The sequence below is a fragment of the Zeus faber genome (assembly GCF_960531495.2).
Source record: "Zeus faber genome assembly, chromosome: 20".
NCBI lineage: Eukaryota > Metazoa > Chordata > Actinopteri > Zeiformes > Zeidae > Zeus > Zeus faber.
In genome coordinates, this window is record NC_137207.1 from 26680759 (window position 1) to 26700419 (window position 19661).

Consider the following 19661-nt stretch of genomic DNA (forward strand, 5'->3'; position numbering starts at 1 on the left):
ATTTGTATAGCCTGTGGATTTTTATATATTTTACATATTTTGATTTCTGTTCTGTATTTTTGTGCTATCTGTGTATGTTTGGCAATTTGTTTTAATTTTTATTTACAGTTTTTATTGATTAACTTTGAATTCAATTTTATTTATTGATATCATTATCATTTCTTTATTTTGGTTTTAGGTGCATTTGCATGTACTAGGCATTTGGTGGTATGTGGTAAGGATTGGTGCATGTCTACAGACGGCAATAAAAAAAGCAGTTAAAGAAAATAATAATTAAAAAAATATATATATTTCTATATATATCTATTGAGATTCAAGAGGTTTATTCGTCACATACAGATACATACATATATGCGGTGAAATGTCAATATATATAATAATAATAATAATAACAACAATAACAATGATAAAATAGAATAAAAAGTGAAGTAAAAAATAAAATATCAAAAAATTAAATATCATAAAAAATATATACAATTTGCCAAATATACACAAATAGCTGATAAAAGCAAAACAGGAATAGTCAGATATATGAAATATGTGTCATGTAGACCGTACAGATTAGCCTCAGAGCTCTGCCGAAATGTTCTATGGTGTCGGCGTCCGAAACACCTCCCACACCCTACACGCCCGTCCTGCTGTGTCTCCTGCAGGCCGAGGGAGCGGCTGAGGAGCCGCCGGACAGCCAGCCAATCACTGAAGAGGAGAACATTCCAGGAAGTGAGTTCGGGACCAGTTTGTTATGTCACGTGTTTGAATGAATTAATGCTCCAAAATAATGTGTTAGAGTGTGTGTGTGTGTGTGTGTGTGTGTGTGTCCAGGAGATGATCCGAGTTACATGACCTTGGTGTTTGACCTTCTGTCTCCTCTGAGCTGACAAAACACGCCTCTCTCCCTCCCTCTCTCCCTCCCTCTCTCCCTCCCTCTCACCCTCTCTCTCTCTCCTCTTATTCTGTCTTTCACACTCGCTCCGTTTTGTTTAGCTTTTTTTTTTTGCAAAATCATCACTTTTTTCCCTCTCTGCTCTCCTCACGTTCATCTTTACTATTATTTCCATCCGTGTTACTGCTCTGTTTGTTTCTTTTTTGTTTCCTTCTCTCTCTCTCTCTCTCTCTCCCTCCCTCTCTCTCTCTCTCTCTCTGTCTCTCTCTCCATCTCTCTCTCTTTCTAGCGCTCACCCCGCCTGAAAGTGAGAAAGCTGATTCAGAGGACAGGGTCAGCCTGAAGGTGTGTGTGCAGTCAGCGTTCTCCTCATCTTCCCAGTTCATCTCCTCTCTCTCTCTTTCTCTCTCTCTCTTTCTCTCTCTCTCTCTCTCTCTCTCTCTCTCTCTCTCTCTCTCTCTCTCTCTCTCTCTCTCTCTCTCTCTCTCTCCCCTCTCTCTCTGCCTCTCCTTCACATCATCCTTTTCTCTGATCCGTTTCCTCCCTCTGAGCCTCTCCTCCTTCTAATAAGAGGAGACACATTTCAAGCAGAAATAATTTATTTACAATAATGCAATTTATACACCATCAATTGATAATGAAAGTTTCTTGATCTTTTATTATTATTATTATTATTATTATTATTATTATTATTATTATTATTATTATTATTATTATTATTATTAATAATAATAATAATAATAATAATAATTATGATAATTATTATAATAATTATAATAATATGAATAATAACCTTTATTGGTACACCACATTTCATACATGACATGCAAGTCAACGCGCTTAACATGAAATGAACGCCATCAAATAGCAACATTAAAGCAAAGCAAACAAGCAAAATGCACAAAGGAACAAATAATACAAATAATAAAATAAAACAAATTAAAATAAGGAGAAAGCACATTATCAATGAAATCCCCAACCACCAACTGAGCAGGGACTGTGATGACCCCCTTTAAAAAATAACACATTTTTGAGTGGAGTTAGTCTCTTCCCCACCTCGCCCTCCACTCCTCATCCACTCCCTGACAGTTTTCTAAATTGCGCAGTGGGTGGAGAAGCGGCGCAGGAAGGTGAAATGACTCTTTATTGTTGCTTTGCGGTGGAATGTTCCTTTAGTGCTCAATGAATCTTTCAGAAGAGTGAGACAGATAGACCTACACCTCCAGCTCCGCCTTCCTAATCTTTCTATTTTTTCCTCCCTCTCCACCCCCTCTCCTCTCCCCTCCTCTGACACCCTCCCCCCCTCCGCTGTGTCCCTCCTCTGACCCCCCCCCCATCCCTGTCTCCTCCGCCAGACTCCCAAAAGGGTGGAGGTTCACTCCATCCACACCTACGTGGCTCTATACAAGTTCCTGCCACAGGAGAAGAACGACCTGGAGCTGCAGTCAGTCCCATTCTGTTAAATGTATAAATAGAAAAATATAAATGTGTGTACATGCTTGAATGCCCCTAAAATACACCACCCATGGCAGAGAGAGAAAGAGACTCACACCATCTGCTTCCTCAGCGGGTGACAGCGGTTAGGTGGGGGTGGAGGCGGGTTTGATGGTGTCTGAGCATTTCAAAGTTTTGGGAGGGGTTGGTGGAGGGCTGCAGGCTGAGGTGGGGGGTGGTGGAGAGGACAAGCAGGTGGGTTGTTGTTCTGTGGAGCTGAACAACAACCGCCGCTGAACAACAACTGTGTCTCTGACCGACTCGGTCAGAGACACAGACGACGGGGTTTCAGACGCAGGGTTTGTTGTCGAGGGTGGGCGAGGTGGAACAAGCCCGGAGCAGATGGCGACGTGTGGCGACGGGGGCTCCTCTCCTGAGCGAGGGTGGGGATGGAGGTTTCACCTGTCGCCCCTGAGACCAAACAACGAACGACAGGTGTGCAGCTGCGCTGATCCTGGGCCCCCGATCACCTAGACCCAGGACAGGTGTGGCTGCCCAAAACCCCACCGCCCCCACACCGCGGCATCGTTTCACTCCGCCATAAAGAATCAAATTCACCCGCCGCGGGGGGAGTCGACGCACCGGGGTGCCACTCAAACCAACCAAGCGCTGCAGACGTGGAGGCGGCAGCGCTCACCTCGGCGGAGGTGATTCAGACGACTGAGCGGCTTTTTGCTGGAACAAAAAAACCAGGGGAAGCGGCAGCCGAGGCTCTCCTCGCCGCTCGCTGAGCCCGGACAAAGCAGCCTTTCAGGCCTCGCAGATCCGACGCCCTCGGCCGCTCCGAACGCCATTTCGCAGTGGTGTCTGCGTACACATGACCTTGCCCCATCAGGGGGGCCAGATGGCAGTGGGAAAGCAGGGGGACAGTTTAAATAATTTGACCTTGGGGGCCAGCGGCTCGGTGGTAATTTGGAGCTGTGCGGCTCTCCCCCCTCGGGGAAGCGGCGGCTCAGCAGCACAAAGCCGTTTTGCCGTCGTCATCGTGTTCAAGGCCCTGGAGGTCTGGACGTGTGTCCTCGCCCGTGGACCGCTGTCCCATCAGGCTTTGTCCCCGCTTCACGCCCCCTTCACGACCCTCACCCGGAACAGGGGGTGAAGAAAATGGACGGATGGGGGGAGGGATGGGCTGATGGATGGAGGAGTTCGTTTTGGAACCTTTGCCTTTGCACGCAGAGCTTGGCAAATGATTCACAACTCGCGCTCAGGGCGGAGCGTGGTGGATTTTTGTTTTTCACCCGCGCCTCCAGCTCAGAAGCGCAGCTCGGAGGCCTCCATTTAATGAGTACAGAGAATCTAATTGGTGTGACCCGAATGTCACTCCCTCAGGTTCCCAGTTCCCCTTGGATAAGCCGCCCCGCTCCCTCCTGTGAAGGGCGGCGGCAGCTCGGAGCTCGACTACCCGGGTTTGTTTTTTGGAGGTGAACCGGTGGAAATCTATGGATCTAGTTGGGGGGAGGGGAGGAGGAGGGGGAGGAGCACACACACACACAATGTGCATTTGGGAAGAAGGGAGAACAATGAGCCCCCCCCGCCCTTCACCCTCACCCTCACCCTGAAGAAGTCATTGGTCCGGCCTCGGACAAAGCGCTTAATCCTGGCTGTGCACGAAAGCCTCTGCCGGGCGTGGAACCCGCGGCGCCTGCAAATGTGTGAATGCCACGTGCAGCGGTTTGCGCGGGTCGCTCAGCCTCATCTCAGATAAAGAAGGAGACGGCGTGTGGGAGATGTGGGAGGTCTGCTCCTGCTGATTGGGAGAAAAGGCCCCCGCGGAGCCGTCCAGGGGGGGGGGGGGGGGGGATTTGAGCTCCTGTCGTCGGGAGAACAAGGTGACCGGGACGCACAAGTCTCGATGCTGCGGCTTTTATCTCAAAGTGTCTTTTAAATTTCACATTGAAAGTGCGACCACGCGTAGTGTGACGGTTTTATTTTCACAGGCACATTTTTGTGTCTTTCTATTGATTACAAATGATGATAATGTCTTCTCAAAACTGGTCCCTACAAGCTTTGTAATGCTGCTTATACTCTAATGGGGCTGGGCAACAAGGCCAATAATAAAACAACAATAAAATAAGAGCATATATCAAAAATAATAATTATAATTATATGGTTATTGTGAAAACATTGCATGCATAAAAGCCATTCAGCCCTGTTATACACTGTTCTGTATCGCTTCATCCTCTCCCTGTTTGCTCCTCTCTCTCTCTCTCTCTCTCTCTCTCTGCTCTGCATCATGTTTTTTTTTTTTTTTGACAACCTCTCCTCCCCACAGGCCGGGAGACAGGGTCCAAGTTACAGACGACTCCAATGAAGACTGGTGGAAGGTGAGCGACGGGACAAATTCCCCACGACAAAAAAACATTTTAAAATTCCATAAATTGTTTATGCTTCTGTGAATTCTCATCAGCAGAGCTTGCAGCGTGAGCATAAATTATGTGGAGTATGTGGTTGTTATATAAACGTAATGAGCTGCTTTAGCTCCTTCAAACCATGGGCGTGGCTTTCGGTTTGTTTTCTATTTGGTCTGTTTCAGTTTTTAACTGCGCAAAGAGACAACTACATTTTCTGAGGGGCGTGTGGGACAGTGCAGGGTGCGACGTGTGCGGAAGACCAACCCCCCAAGCATCAAGAGTGCCAACACAAGTCAATGATTGCATAAATAAATGAAGTAAAACAGTAAAACAGGCACCTGGGTCAGTGCCTGGACCGGTGTTCCCAGTGTGGAAGCACCAGACCAGTTATTATGCTGCATAATACTTGTATCCGTCTTATGTGTTTCAATATATGGTCAGATGGACAGAGCAGGCAATGAAAATGGAATAAAAATAGAAAAATAATTGGCAATTAACCTGAAAAATAACAAAAAATCTGAAAAAATGAAAAATAAAAATCAGCAATAGACAAAAAAAATAAAAATAAACATGAGAAGTAATCCTTAAATAAATCATTAACATAAAACAATTGTCAATATGTCATATTATATACAATAATAATAACAATAATAACAATAATAATAAGAATAATAATAAGAATATTATTATTATTCTTATTTTTGTTGTTGTTGTTATTATTACATTATTATTCTTATTATTAAAACAGTAAGAATGATAATATTTTTTATTATTTTTATAATTATTTTAATTATTATTATTTAAAAATATATATTTAAAAATGAATAACTAAATAAATAATGCTGACTTTAATTCATTGGTCAGAAATATAGCATGGAGCCCATGGAGGCAGAGCCGCACTTCGGTTTGGTGACTCCGGCAGCCAGCTCGCATGGCAACAAGTGGCCGCTCGCGTCCCATAATAAGCAGCGTGTGTTTGGTTCGCCCTTTGCAGTGGATTCAGGGCGGAATTGGTGAAACGGGCACAAGGGCCAAGGAGGAACAGCAGCTGCCACCGAACAAGTGGAAAATCCTCAATTCAGCCTCTGTTCTACAGTCGTCACTTAAAATAACATGTAGGTAGAGATAACGACGGGCAGTAGTGCTGACACAGCAGTTTGTGTGTGTGTGTGTGTGTGTGCGTGTGCGTGTGCGTGTGTGTGTGTGTGTGTGTGTGTGTGTGTGTGTGTGTGTGTGTGTGTGTGTGTGTGTGTGTGTGTGTGTATGCGCGTGTTTGTGTGTGTGTGTGTGTGTGTTTGCCAGGGGAAAAGCAAAGACAAGGTGGGATTCTTCCCGGCAAACTTTGTGCAGAGGGTCCGCCCGGGTGAGCGAGTGTGGAAGGTCATCGCCGGTTTCCACGGCGACAGAGACAAAGGACAGATGACTGTCAAGGAAGCACAGGTAAATATGCACACGATAAACAACACACGTACACACACACACACACACACACACACACACACGTACACGCACACACACGTACACTGCTTGTTTGTATACTTTACAAATGAATGCAAATGAACACAATAGAATATGGTTTGGGTTTCTGGTTGACAATATGTCATCTGCAGGGACCTTTGCAGCCCTCTCTACCTCTATCTACCTCTATCTCTACCTCTATCTACCTCTATCTCTACCTCTATCTACCTCTATCTCTACCTCTATCTACCTTTACCTCTATCTCTACCTCTATCTCTATCTCTACCTCTATCTACCTCTACCTCTATCTCTACCTCTATCTACCTTTACCTCTATCTCTACCTCTATCTCTACCTCTATCTACCTTTACCTCTATCTCTACCTCTATCTCTATCTCTACCTCTATCTACCTCTACCTCTATCTCTACCTCTATCTCTATCTCTACCTCTATCTCTATCTCTACCTCTATCTCTATCTCTACCTCTTTCTCTACCTCTATCTCTATCTCTACCTCTATCTCTACCTCTATCTACCTCTATCTCTACCTCTATCTACCTCTATCTCTATCTCTACCTCTATCTACCTCTATCTCTACCTCTATCTACCTCTATCTCTATCTCTATCTCTATCTACCTCTATCTCTACCTCTACCTCTATCTCTACCTCTATCTCTACCTCTATCTACCTCTATCTCTACCTCTACCTCTACCTCTATCTCTACCTCTATCTCTACCTCTATCTCTACCTCTATCTACCTCTATCTCTATCTCTACCTCTATCTACCTCTATCTCTACCTCTATCTCTACCTCTATCTCTACCTCTATCTCTATCTCTATCTCTACCTCTACCTCTATCTCTACCTCTATCTACCTCTACCTCTATCTCTACTTCTATCTCTACCTCTATCTCTATCTCTATCTCTACCACTATCTCTATCTCTATCTCTATCTCTATCTCTATCTCTACCTCTATCTCTATCTCTACCTCTATCTCTATCTCTATCTCTACCTCTATCCACCTCTATCTACCTCTATCTCTATCTCTACCTCTACCTCTATCTCTACCTCTTCCTCTATCTCTACCTCTATCTCTATCTCTTTTTCTACCTCTATCTCTACCTCTACCTCTACCTCTACCTCTATCTACCTTTATCTCTATCTCTTTTTCTACCTCTATCTCTACCTCTATCTCTACCTCTATCTCTACCTCTATCTCTATCTCTTTTTCTACCTCTATCTCTACCTCTATCTCTACCTCTACCTCTACCTCTATCTCTACCTCTATCTCTACCTCTATCTCTACCTCTACCTCTATCTCTACCTCTACCTCTATTTCTACCTCTATCTCTACCTCTATCTCTATCTCCTTTTCTACCTCTATCTCTACCTCTATCTCTACCTCTATCTCTATCTCTACCTCTATCTACCTCTATCTCTATCTCTTTTTCTACCTCTATCTCTACCTCTATCTCTACCTCTACCTCTATCTCTACCTCTATCTCTACCTCTATCTCTACCTCTATCTCTATCTCTTTTTCTACCTCTATCTCTACCTCTATCTCTACCTCTATCTACCTCTTTCTCTACCTCTATCTCTACCTCTATCTCTATCTCTACCTCTATCTCTATCTCTACCTCTATCTCTATCTCTTTTTCTATCTCTATCTCTACCTCTATCTACCTCTATCTCTACCTCTATCTCTACCTCTATCTACCTCTATCTCTACCTCTATCTCTACCTCTACCTCTATCTCTACCTCTACCTCTATCTCTTCCTCTATCTCTACCTCTATCTCTATCTCTTTTTCTACCTCTATCTCTACCTCTACCTCTACCTCTACCTCTATCTACCTTTATCTCTATCTCTTTTTCTAGCTCTATCTGTACCTCTATCTCTATCTCTATCTCTATCTCTTTTTCTACTTCTATCTCTACCTCTACCTCTATCTCTACCTCTATCTCTACCTCTACCTCTTTCTCTACCTCTATCTCTATCTCTACCTCTATCTACCTCTATCTCTACCTCTATCTACCTCTATCTCTATCTCTACCTCTATCTACATCTCTACCTCTATCTCTATCTCCTTTTCTACCTCTATCTCTACCTCTATCTCTACCTCTATCTCTACCTCTATCTCTATCTCTACCTCTATCTACCTCTATCTCTATCTCTTTTTCTACCTCTATCTCTACCTCTATCTCTACCTCTACCTCTATCTCTACCTCTATCTCTACCTCTATCTCTACCTCTATCTCTATCTCTTTTTCTACCTCTATCTCTACCTCTATCTCTACCTCTATCTACCTCTTTCTCTACCTCTATCTCTACCTCTATCTCTATCTCTACCTCTATCTCTATCTCTATCTCTATCTCTTTTTCTATCTCTATCTCTACCTCTATCTGCCTCTATCTCTACCTCTATCTCTACCTCTATCTACCTCTATCTCTACCTCTATCTCTACCTCTATCTCTACCTCTACCTCTATCTCTACCTCTACCTCTATCTCTTCCTCTATCTCTACCTCTATCTCTATCTCTTTTTCTACCTCTATCTCTACCTCTACCTCTACCTCTACCTCTATCTACCTTTATCTCTATCTCTTTTTCTACCTCTATCTCTACCTCTATCTCTATCTCTATCTCTATCTCTTTTTCTACTTCTATCTCTACCTCTACCTCTATCTCTACCTCTATCTCTACCTCTACCGCTATCTCTACCTCTATCTCTACCTCTATCTCTACCTCTACCTCTATCTCTATCTCTATCTCTACCTCTATCTCTACCTCTACCTCTATCTCTACCTCTATCTCTATCTCTTTTTCTACCTCTACCTCTACCTCTACCTCTATCCCTACCTCTACCTCTATCTCTACCTCTATCTCTACCTCTATCTCTACCTCTATCTCTATCTCTTTTTCTACCTCTATCTCTACCTCTACCTCTATCTCTATCTCTTTTTCTACCTCTATCTCTACCTCTATCTCTACCTCTATCTCTACCTCTATCTCTTTTTCTACCTCTATCTCTACCTCTACCTCTATCTCTATCTCTTTTTCTACCTCTATCTCTACCTCTATCTCTACCTCTATCTCTATCTCCTTTTCTACCTCTATCTCTACCTCTATCTCTACCTCTACCTCTATCTCTATCTCTACCTCTATCTCTTTTTCTATCTCTATCTCTACCTCTATCTACCTCTATCTCTACCTCTATCTACCTCTATCTCTACCTCTATCTACCTCTATCTCTACCTCTACGTCTATCTCTTCCTCTATCTCTACCTCTATCTCTATCTCTTTTTCTACCTCTATCTCTACCTCTATCTCTATCTCTTTTTCTACCTCTATCTCTACCTCTATCTCTATCTCTACCTCTATCTCTATCTCTTTTTCTACCTCTATCTCTACCTCTATCTCTACCTCTATCTCTACCTCTACCTCTATCTCTACCTCTATCTCTACCTCTATCTCTACCTCTACCTCTATCTCTATCTCTACCTCTATCTCTACCTCTATCTCTATCTCTACCTCTACCTCTATCTCTACCTCTATCTCTATCTCTACCTCTATCTCTACCTCTACCTCTATCTCTACCTCTATCTCTACCTCTATCTCTACCTCTACCTCTATCTCTACCTCTATCTCTATCTCCTTTTCTACCTCTATCTCTACCTCTATCTCTACCTCTATCTCTACCTCTATCTCTACCTCTATCTCTATCTCTACCTCTATCTACCTCTATCTCTATCTCTTTTTCTACCTCAATCTCTACCTCTATCTACCTCTTTCTCTACCTCTATCTCTATCTCTATCTCTACCTCTATCTCTATCTCTACCTCTATCTCTATCTCTTTTTCTATCTCTATCTCTACCTCTATCTACCTCTATCTCTACCTCTATCTCTACCTCTATCTACCTCTATCTCTACCTCTATCTCTACCTCTACCTCTATCTCTACCTCTACCTCTATCTCTTCCTCTATCTCTACCTCTATCTCTATCTCTACCTCTATCTCTATCTCTACCTCTATCTCTATCTCTTTTTCTACTTCTATCTCTACCTCTACCTCTATCTCTACCTCTATCTCTACCTCTACCTCTATCTCTACCTCTATCTCTACCTCTATCTCTACCTCTACCTCTATCTCTACCTCTATCTCTACCTCTATCTCTACCTCTATCTCTATCTCTACCTCTACCTCTATCTCTACCTCTATCTCTATCTCTTTTTCTACCTCTACCTCTACCTCTATCTCTACCTCTACCTCTATCTCTACCTCTACCTCTATCTCTACCTCTATCTCTATCTCCTTTTCTACCTCTATCTCTACCTCTATCTCTACCTCTATCTCTACCTCTATCTCTATCTCTACCTCTATCTACCTCTATCTCTATCTCTTTTTCTACCTCTATCTCTACCTCTATCTCTACCTCTACCTCTATCTCTACCTCTATCACTACCTCTATCTCTACCTCTATCTCTATCTCTTTTTCTACCTCTATCTCTACCTCTACCTCTATCTCTATCTCTTTTTCTACCTCTATCTCTACCTCTATCTCTACCTCTATCTCTATCTCTTTTTCTACCTCTATCTCTACCTCTACCTCTATCTCTATCTCTTTTTCTACCTCTATCTCTACCTCTATCTCTACCTCTATCTCTATCTCCTTTTCTACCTCTATCTCTACCTCTATCTCTACCTCTACCTCTATCTCTATCTCTATCTCTACCTCTATCTCTTTTTCTATCTCTATCTCTACCTCTATCTACCTCTATCTCTACCTCTATCTACCTCTATCTCTACCTCTATCTACCTCTATCTCTACCTCTACGTCTATCTCTTCCTCTATCTCTACCTCTATCTCTATCTCTTTTTCTACCTCTATCTCTACCTCTATCTCTATCTCTTTTTCTACCTCTATCTCTACCTCTATCTCTATCTCTTTTTCTACCTCTATCTCTACCTCTATCTCTATCTCTTTTTCTACCTCTATCTCTATCTCTACCTCTATCTCTCTCTCTCTTTCTCCCTCTCTCTCTTTTAGTTTTATTATGGGATTAGGTTTGATCTCTAAACAAGTGTCGTTCTGTTTGTCACGTCCACCAGTCTCTGCAGTTTCCTGTGTATGATATTATGCTTTTATTATGAATATTATTAGACTATAATGTTACACATTGACAATTGTTTCTGTGCAAAAAATGTTTTTTTTTCTTCTCATGTTTATTTATTTATTTTGTCTATTGTTAATTGATATATTTCCAAATGTTATTTAATCATTAAAAATATATAAATATAATATATTCTGTTTTGTTTTGTTATTTTTCAGGTCTATGGCATATTGCCAATTTGGTCCTTTTTGAATTATTTTTCATTGCTTGTTTTTGATGCGTCTGTCTGTCTGTCTGTCTGTCTGTCTGTCTGTCTGTCGATCTGTCTACCTGTCTGTCTGTCTGTCTGTCTGTCTGTCTGTCTGTATGAACGGATTCTGATTCTGAACACTTCAGAGGAAGAAATACAGGACAAACAAAACATTACGAACTCCTTCTAAAATGTCCTGAGAAAAACACCAAAACCCTTTGAGCTTCTGGATTAAAGACACTTTTCGTGTCCAAATATCAAAACTCAGGTAAATAAAGTAAACGCAGCAAGGGCAAACAGCAGCTCCCGAGAGAGAGAGACAGGGAGAGAGAGAGAGAGAGTCTGTCTGTCTGTCTGTCTATCGATCTATCTATCTGTCTGTCTGTCTGTCAGTCTGTCTGTCTACCTGTCTGTCTCTCTGTCTATCTATCGATCTATCTATCTCTCTATCTATCTGCCTATCTGTCTGTCTGTCTGTCTATGTCTGTCTGTCTGTCTGTCAGTCAGTCAGTCAGACGGCTCTGACGCTGTTTTACTGTTTTGCTTGGTTCATTTATTTGTCCAGTCTTGACTTTTGTGGATGCTCCTGATGCTTGGAGGTCGTTGCACCCGTAGCGTCTCCCCACAACGTCCAGCAGCGTCCACAATGTATGCAAATGCACACAAGCAAGAAGAGCAATAGCTCGGATTACTGCTCTCTCCCTCTCTCTCTCTCTCCCTGTCTCTCTCCCTCTCTCTCTCCCTGTCTCTCTCCCTCTCTCTCTCTCCCTGTCTCTCTCCCTCTCTCTCTCTCCCTGTCTCTCTCCCTCTCTCTCTCTCTCCCTGTCTCTCTCTCTCTCTCTGAGTGATTGGAGGTGTGAGCGAGCGGAGCGTGTGAGCGTTTGGTAGAGTGAGTGACTTTTCTCTCTAACTTTTTCTATCAATTGTATGTTTATAATTATTTGTTGGTGACGGTGTTAGGTTTTTTGTTGGTTGTAGGGTGTGCGCACAGCGGGTGGGGGGTGGTGGTGGTGGTGGTGGTGGTGGTGCAGGTCCGCAACCATGTCGGACCTCACCAGGCTAACGAGGAAGCACGGCATTAAGTTGCCCGTGTCTTCCTCGGTCTGGGTGGAGGACTGCAGCCTGGCGGTGGGGAAGGCTGTCGGCTACAGCAGCGTTGTGTCCGCAGCGCGGATGAACAGCGCGGTGGTCATCTTCCTGGACAGTGTGGAGAGGGTGAACGCGGTGGTGGCGAGCGGCGTTACGGTGAACAAAATGTTTGTTCCCGTCCTGCCTCTCTCCACACCGGCGAAGAGGGTGAATCTGGCGAATGTTCCGCCGTTTATTAAAGATGAGACCCTCACTAGGGAACTGGCGAGGCACGGGAAGGTGGTGTCGCCAGTTAAAAAAGTCCCGTCGGGGTGCAAGTCGCCGCTGCTCAAGCATGTGGTGTCGCACAGGAGACACGTCCTGATGGTGTTGAACAACAGGGATGCGGAGTTAAACGTAGCTTTTAAAATCAGGGCGGATGAGTTTGACTACGTGGTGTTTGTCAACACTGACACCACCAAGTGCTTTGGGTGCGGTGGGGAGGGACACCAGGTCAGGGCATGTCCAGGTAAGAAGGCAGGCGGCGAGACAGATGAGGGGCAGAAGGGTGGACAGGACAAGGAGGGAGCACAGGAGGGGGCAGGTGAGGGTCAGAAAGGGGAAAAGCAGGCGAAGGTGGGGGCACAGGAGGGAGCAGGGGGGGGTCAGGAGGGGGGAAAACAGGCAAAGAAGGGGGCACAGGAGGAGGCGGGGGAGGGCCAGAAGGAAGGAGGGGAAAAGCAGGTGAAGGTGGGGGCACAGGGAGAGGCAGGTGAGGGCCAAATGGAGGCAGGGGAAAGACAGGTGGAGGTGGGGGCACAGGGGGAGACAGGTGGAGGGCGGAAAGGAAAGGAGAAGAAACAGGTGAAGGTGGGGGCACAGGAGGGGGCAGGCGAGGGGCAGGGGAAAAAAAAGGGGGGGGGGAGGGGAATGTGGAGCCGCAGGAGGGAACGGGTGGAGGTAGACAGCGCAGCCAGGTGAGCGTGGAGACACGGGGGGAGGCAGGCGAGGGTCTGCAAAGAAGGCAGGTAAGGGTGGGAGGACAGGAGGGGAAGGAGGAGGGTCTGGAAGACAGGCAGGTGGGTGCGGGGGGACAGGAGGGGACTGGTGAAGGAAAGGAAGCTACGGAACAAAGTCAAAGGAGTGCAGGTGACGTAGCTAGGGAGGAGGAGGCACTGGAAGGAAGTGACTTTGAGATGGGGGACGAGGACGATCGGGTGAGAGTCCCTCGCCTCAAAAGAAAGTCCAACAAAATGGCAGGAGACTCTCAGGCGAAGAGAGGGACAGCAAGCCAGGGGAAGGCAAGTCAGGAGGTGGAGCAGGGAGGCTCGGAGTCGGAGTCCTGGATGGAGGAGGACTCTGCTGCAGACAGTGAGGGGCAGGTTTTTCTCGGCGTAAAGAAGAAAAAGGGCAAAAAAAGCTACAGTGTGGGCAAAATAAAAGCGTTTCTGCACAGGACGAAGAATGTGAAAGGGATTAAGGTGGAGGATTTCTTCTCAGACAAGGAGTTGCTGGCGAACGCGGCCCAGCAACAGATGAGGAGTAAGGGGAGAGGAGGGTTCACGGACCAGGAGGTGTACAGGCTAAAGAAAATAGTGCAGAAGATCAGGAAGGAGCTGAACAACGGAGAGGATGTGGAGGAGGTGGAGGTGGGCGCTGCTGTTCGGGCTGTTTCCCTTTTCCGTTGCAATGAGTGACTTTAACATCAGCACGCTGAACGCGAATGGGGCCAGAGACGCAGCTAAGAGGTCTCTGCTGTATGAGCTGATGGAGCAGAAGAGGCTGGATGTGCTGTTGGTGCAGGAGACCCACAGTGACTCTGGCAATGAGGCTGACTGGAAGAGGGAGTGGGGGGGGGAGGTGGTGCTAAGCCACAAGAGCACCACCAGCGGTGGGGTGGCTCTTCTCTTTTCTAAGAGCTTTGCCCCAGCATCCTTTGAGGTGGAGGAGGTGGTGGAGGGCAGACTGATGGTGGTGAGGGCAGCATTTGAGCATCATAAGTTTGTCTTTATAAATGTGTACGCTCCCACCACAGGACCACACAGAGTCACTTTTTTGCAAGTTTTAAATGGGGTTTTAAGCAAAGCTCGTACTGGGGAGTTTTTGTTTCTAGGAGGTGACTTTAACTGCACCGAGAACGACCTGTTAGACAGGAACCACTGTGAGCCTCACAGAGCATCGCAGAACGTGATGAGGCTGCTCTCAAGCGAGAACGAGCTAACGGACGTGTGGAGGAGAACCAACGGGGATGAAAGACAGTACACCTGGGTGCACTGCAGAGGCACCTCTTTATCGTTGGCCAGACTAGACCGGTTTTACTGTTTTAAGCACCATTTTAACATTTTTAAGGAATGTAGAATGGTGCCTGTTGGTTTTACCGATCACTCCCTGGTTGTTTGCCGTGTTTTTATCGCCAATGTAAAGCCCAAAAGCGCATATTGGCATTTTAACACCACCCTACTATGTGACTCCAACTTTAAAGATGCTTTTAGGTTTTTTTGGGAAGGTTTTAGCAGGATTTTATTTCCTTAAGACTGTGGTGGGACTATGGGAAGAGGGAGATAGAGCAGCTCTGTCGGCAGTATACTCTCAATGTCACACGGGACATCACCAGATCTATGAGGGATCTGGAGACTGACATTGTGGAGTTACAGGGTGTAGTGGAACCCACTGGGAATCGAGATCACATTAAGGACCTCAAGTCTAAAAGAGCTGCTCTTGCAGACCTACTAGGCACCAAGGCGCAGGGGGCGCTGGTCCGCTCTCGCTTCCAGAGCGCAGCACTGATGGACGCACCATCTAGTTTCTTTTTTAGCCTGGAGAAGAGGAACGGGCAGAGCAGGTTTATCCACGCCCTGAGATCAGACACAGGACAGGAGCTCAGGAGGCCGGAGGAGATCCGGACGAGAGCCGTGGACTTTTACACAGAGCTGTACAGAAGTGAGTACGAGGAGCAAAAAGAACTGTTTTACTCCTTTTGTGGGAATTTGCCCAGGGTCCCGGAAGATGTCAGTGCGGTGCTGGGGGAACCTCTGACCCTGCAGGATCTTTCCACGGCCCTGCAGAGCATGAAGGGGGGTAAGGCCCCTGGCATCGACGGGATTCCTGCGGAGTTTTACAAAGAGTTCTGGGAGGAGTTACGGGAGGACCTTTTAATGGTTTTTAATGAAGTTTTTAAAGATAAGTTATTGCCAGTCAGCTGCAGGAGGGCAGTCATCACTCTCCTACCCAAGAAAGGAGACCTGCAGGAGATCAAGAACTGGCGTCCTGTGTCCCTTCTGTGCACGGACTATAAAATCCTGTCGAGGGCGCTGGCCAACAGGCTGAGGGAGGTGATGGACCTGGTAGTCCATCAGGACCAAACTTACTGTGTGCCTGGTAGGTCCATTCTGGACAATGTGTCCCTAATTCGGGATATTTTGGACGTCTCTAATTCTCTGGGCATTGAAACTGGGCTCATTTCGCTAGACCAGGAAAAGGCGTTTGACCGGGTTGAGCACCCTTACCTCTGGAAAACTCTGGAGGCTTTTGGCCTCAGCCCTGGTCTGATAGCCATGATCCAGGTTTTGTACCAGGACATCGAGAGTATACTGAAGATTAAATGAGGGCTGAGCGGCCCTTTTAAAGTGCGTAGAGGGGTGAGACAGGGCTGCCCCCTCTCAGGGATGTTGTACTCTCTGGCCATAGAACCATTGCTGTGTCAATTAAGGACGAACATCGAGGGTGTGTTTCTAAACGGTCTCGAGAGAAGCCACATTCTATCAGCCTATGCGGACGACGTCATTGTCTTAATAAAGAAACAGGACGAAATCAGCAAACTGGAGGGGATCGTCAGGGACTTTGGGCTGCTATCAGCAGCGAAAGTCAACTGGGGCAAAAGCGAAGCGCTGGCTGTGGGCGGATGGAGGGGGGGACTTTTAAAACTGCCAGGAGGCTTACGGTGGCGAAGGGATGGGTTTAAGTATCTGGGAGTGTTTTTAGGGAGCGAAAGTGTGGTGGGGAAGAATTGGGAAGGACTGTTAGGAAAGATACAGGGCAAGCTAAGAAAATGGAGGTGGGCACTGCCACAGCTGTCCTATAGGGGCAGGACGCTCATTATTAACAACCTGGTGGCCTCACAGCTGTGGCACAGAGTGGCCTGTGTCCAACCACCAGACCTGCTAGTTAGGAAGATACAGGCCGAGCTGATGGATTTCTTTTGGGGGCGGAATTTCCACTGGGTCAGGAAGGAAAGGGTCTTTCTGCCTAAAGAGGAAGGGGGGCACGGTGTGGTGGACATCAAAAGCAGAGTGGCAACTTTTAGGTTACAGTTTGTGCAGAAGTTGTTAACGGGGTACTTTAACGTTTGGAAGGACGTGGCAGGCTTGGTCTTAAAGAGGACTGGGAGGATGGGACTTGACCGCTCGTTGTTTTTAATGGACACGAGTCTTCTAAACAAGTCGGGCTTACCCCGTTTTTATCAGGAGCTTTTTAAAGCATGGGGGTTATTTAAGAACAGGAAAAGGGAGGCCGCAGATTCCCTCCACTGGCTCCTGGAGGAGCCGGTGATCGGAGGAGCCAGGCTGGATGTGCAGGACGGGGCCACTCCAGGACTGAGGAGTATCCTGAGGGAGGCGGGGGTCCTGACCCTGAGGCAGGTGGTGGCGGCGGCGGGGAGCGACCTGCAGGACGGCGAGGCCATGGCGGAGCGGCTGGGGGTGAGGTCCACCAGGATCGTACACCTGGTGCTCAAGAGGTGGAGGGAGACGCTCACGGAGGAGGAGCTGGCCCTGCTGAAGGAGTACGGCGAAGGCGCGGAGGAGCCAAACTCGGAGGATCCCTTCCCGGAGATGACCCTGACCCCCAACCTGGAGGGTTCCTCCGGGAAGCTGCTGCACAGGGCACGTTATGCAGAACTGGACCTGCACACAGCCAGCGGGAAGGCTTTTTACAAAGAGTGTGTGGTTGTTTTAAACAGGAAGGGACTGGAGGGGCGGCAGGACACTGTCTGGAGGGGACGGCTCCAGATGGGGGGACAGGAGGAGCCGTGTTGGAGGACTTTTTACAAAGCTCCCTCCAAGAAAAGGACGGGGGACCTCCAATGGAGGGTCCTACATGGAGCCATAGCTGTCAACAGCTTTGTCTCTGTTTTTAATCCCACGGTCGCAAATGAATGTCCATTCTGCAAACTGCCAGAGTCCGTGTTTCACTGTTTTGCAGAGTGTGACAGACTTTTAGAGCTTTTTAGTCTTTTAAAGGAAAGTTTTAAGCTCTTTAAGGAGGAGTGGTCCAGAAACTGTTTTATTTTTGGGGCTAGATACTACAGGGCCAACGCAGAGAAATGGCGACTGCTTAATTTTCTAGTAGGGGAAGCGAAGATGGCCATCTACCTCACGAGGAGGAACAAACTGAGGGGAAAGGAGAGTGTTTTAGGAAGAGTGTTTGTAGCGTTGGTCAGGGCCAGAGTCTTGATTGATTTTAACTTTCACAGACTGATGAAGAGTCTGGACGTCTTCATCAAGCTGTGGTGTTTTAACGACGCCATCTGTTCCCTGGTGGAGGACGACCTGTGCTTCCAGTCTGTTTTTAACGTGTAGGACTCTGTTAGTGAACCAAGTGTGTTTGTTGTATTGTCTGTAACTGTGAACTAGGGAAAATGTTAAAATAAAGATGCTTTAAAAATCAAAAAAATCTCTCTCTCCCTGCCTCTCTCCCTCTCTTTCTCTGTCTCTCTCCCTCTCTCTCTCTCCCTGTCTCTCTCCCTCTTTCTCTCTCCCTGTCTCCCTCCCTGTCTCTCTCTCTCTCTCTCCCCCTCTCTCTCTCTCCCTGTCTCTCTCTCCCTCTCTCTGTCTCTCTCTCTCTCTCTCGCCCTCTCTATCTCCCCCTGTCTCTCCCTGTCTCTCTCTCTCTCTCTCCCTGTCTCTCTCTCTTGGGAGCTGCTGTTTGCCCTTGCTGCGTTTACTTTATTTACCTGAGTTTTGATATTTGGACACGAAAAGTGTCTTTAATCCAGAAGCTCAAAGGGTTTTGGTGTTTTTCTCAGGACATTTTAGAAGGAGTTCGTAATGTTTTGTTTGTCCTGTATTTCTTCCTCTGAAGTGTTCAGAATCAGAATCCATTCATTCTACCAAGTTTCATCTACAAGGATTTTGTGTTTTTGCATTGGTGCACTGCTGCAGACATTTGGGATAAAAAAACAAAAAACAAAAAAGCTTCATTGTCCCGGAGGAAATTGGTACTCAGTGGCATATTAAAGTTAATTTACTAGTTGAGAAGAGAATAAAATACCAAACTGTTTACTGTAGTAGCAGTACATACACGTGAGAGTCCTTTATGGAGAATGTGTGATTATTAGAGTAATATGTGAATGAATGGGACCGAGTTCAAGTCGGGGTCGGAAAATACAGCAGCATCTAACTTTATGCATTCTCCCTTCCTCCCTTCCTCCCTCGCTCCCCTGCTCCCTCCCTCCCTCCCCCGCTCCCACGCTCCCTTCCTCCCTCCCTCCCTCTCTCAGATCTGCGTGGGGAAGAACGAGGAGGCGGAGGGCTTCCTGCGTCTCAGCAGCGGGAAGAAGCGTGGCCTGGTCCCCCTCAAATGTCTCCTGGAAATATGAGGCGGCGGCGTTTTGCTTCTCCACCGGGGGGGGGGGGGGTTCCTCAGGGGGGCTGGACCTCGGGCCTCTCTCTCTCTCTCTCTCTCTCTCTCTCTCTCTCTCTCCCCCTCTCTCTCCCCTCTCTCTCTCTCTCCCCCTCTCTCTCCCCCTCTCTCTCCCCCTCTCTCTCTCTCTTTCTCTCTCTCGCTCGCTCTCGTTCCCTCTCTCTCCCCGAGCTCTGCTCACAAGATGGATGAGACCCCCTGGCGGCGCTGGGCGTCGGGCGGAGCCCCCCTTGGATCCTGCTTCACCTGCTTTCTAGAGGATGGATGGGGGGGTGGGGGGACCGGGCGGAGTCTCTCCAGCTACTTTTCTTGTGGTAAAACCTCACGTCCCCGTGTGGTTTGCTGCGCGTGCTCACGTGCACACGCCCCCGCTTATAACACACACACACACACACACACACACACAC

The 19661-nt window shown here is 46.7% G+C and overlaps 1 protein-coding gene across 1 annotated transcript in view; it reads left to right on the forward strand.

Annotated features, from left to right (window-relative positions):
• The window catches only part of LOC307246130 (SH3 and cysteine-rich domain-containing protein 2-like), a gene marked incomplete at both ends in the record, with an annotated part of 41328 nt that extends 22118 nt beyond the window's left edge, over nucleotides 1–19210 (forward strand). Inside the window, 6 exon segments of the mRNA XM_080021941.1 lie at nucleotides 672–720; nucleotides 1173–1228; nucleotides 2239–2327; nucleotides 4650–4701; nucleotides 6031–6168; nucleotides 19112–19210. Coding sequence (XP_079878067.1) covers nucleotides 672–720; nucleotides 1173–1228; nucleotides 2239–2327; nucleotides 4650–4701; nucleotides 6031–6168; nucleotides 19112–19210 — 483 coding nt within the window.
• Between the last annotated feature and the right edge of the window lie 451 nt (nucleotides 19211–19661).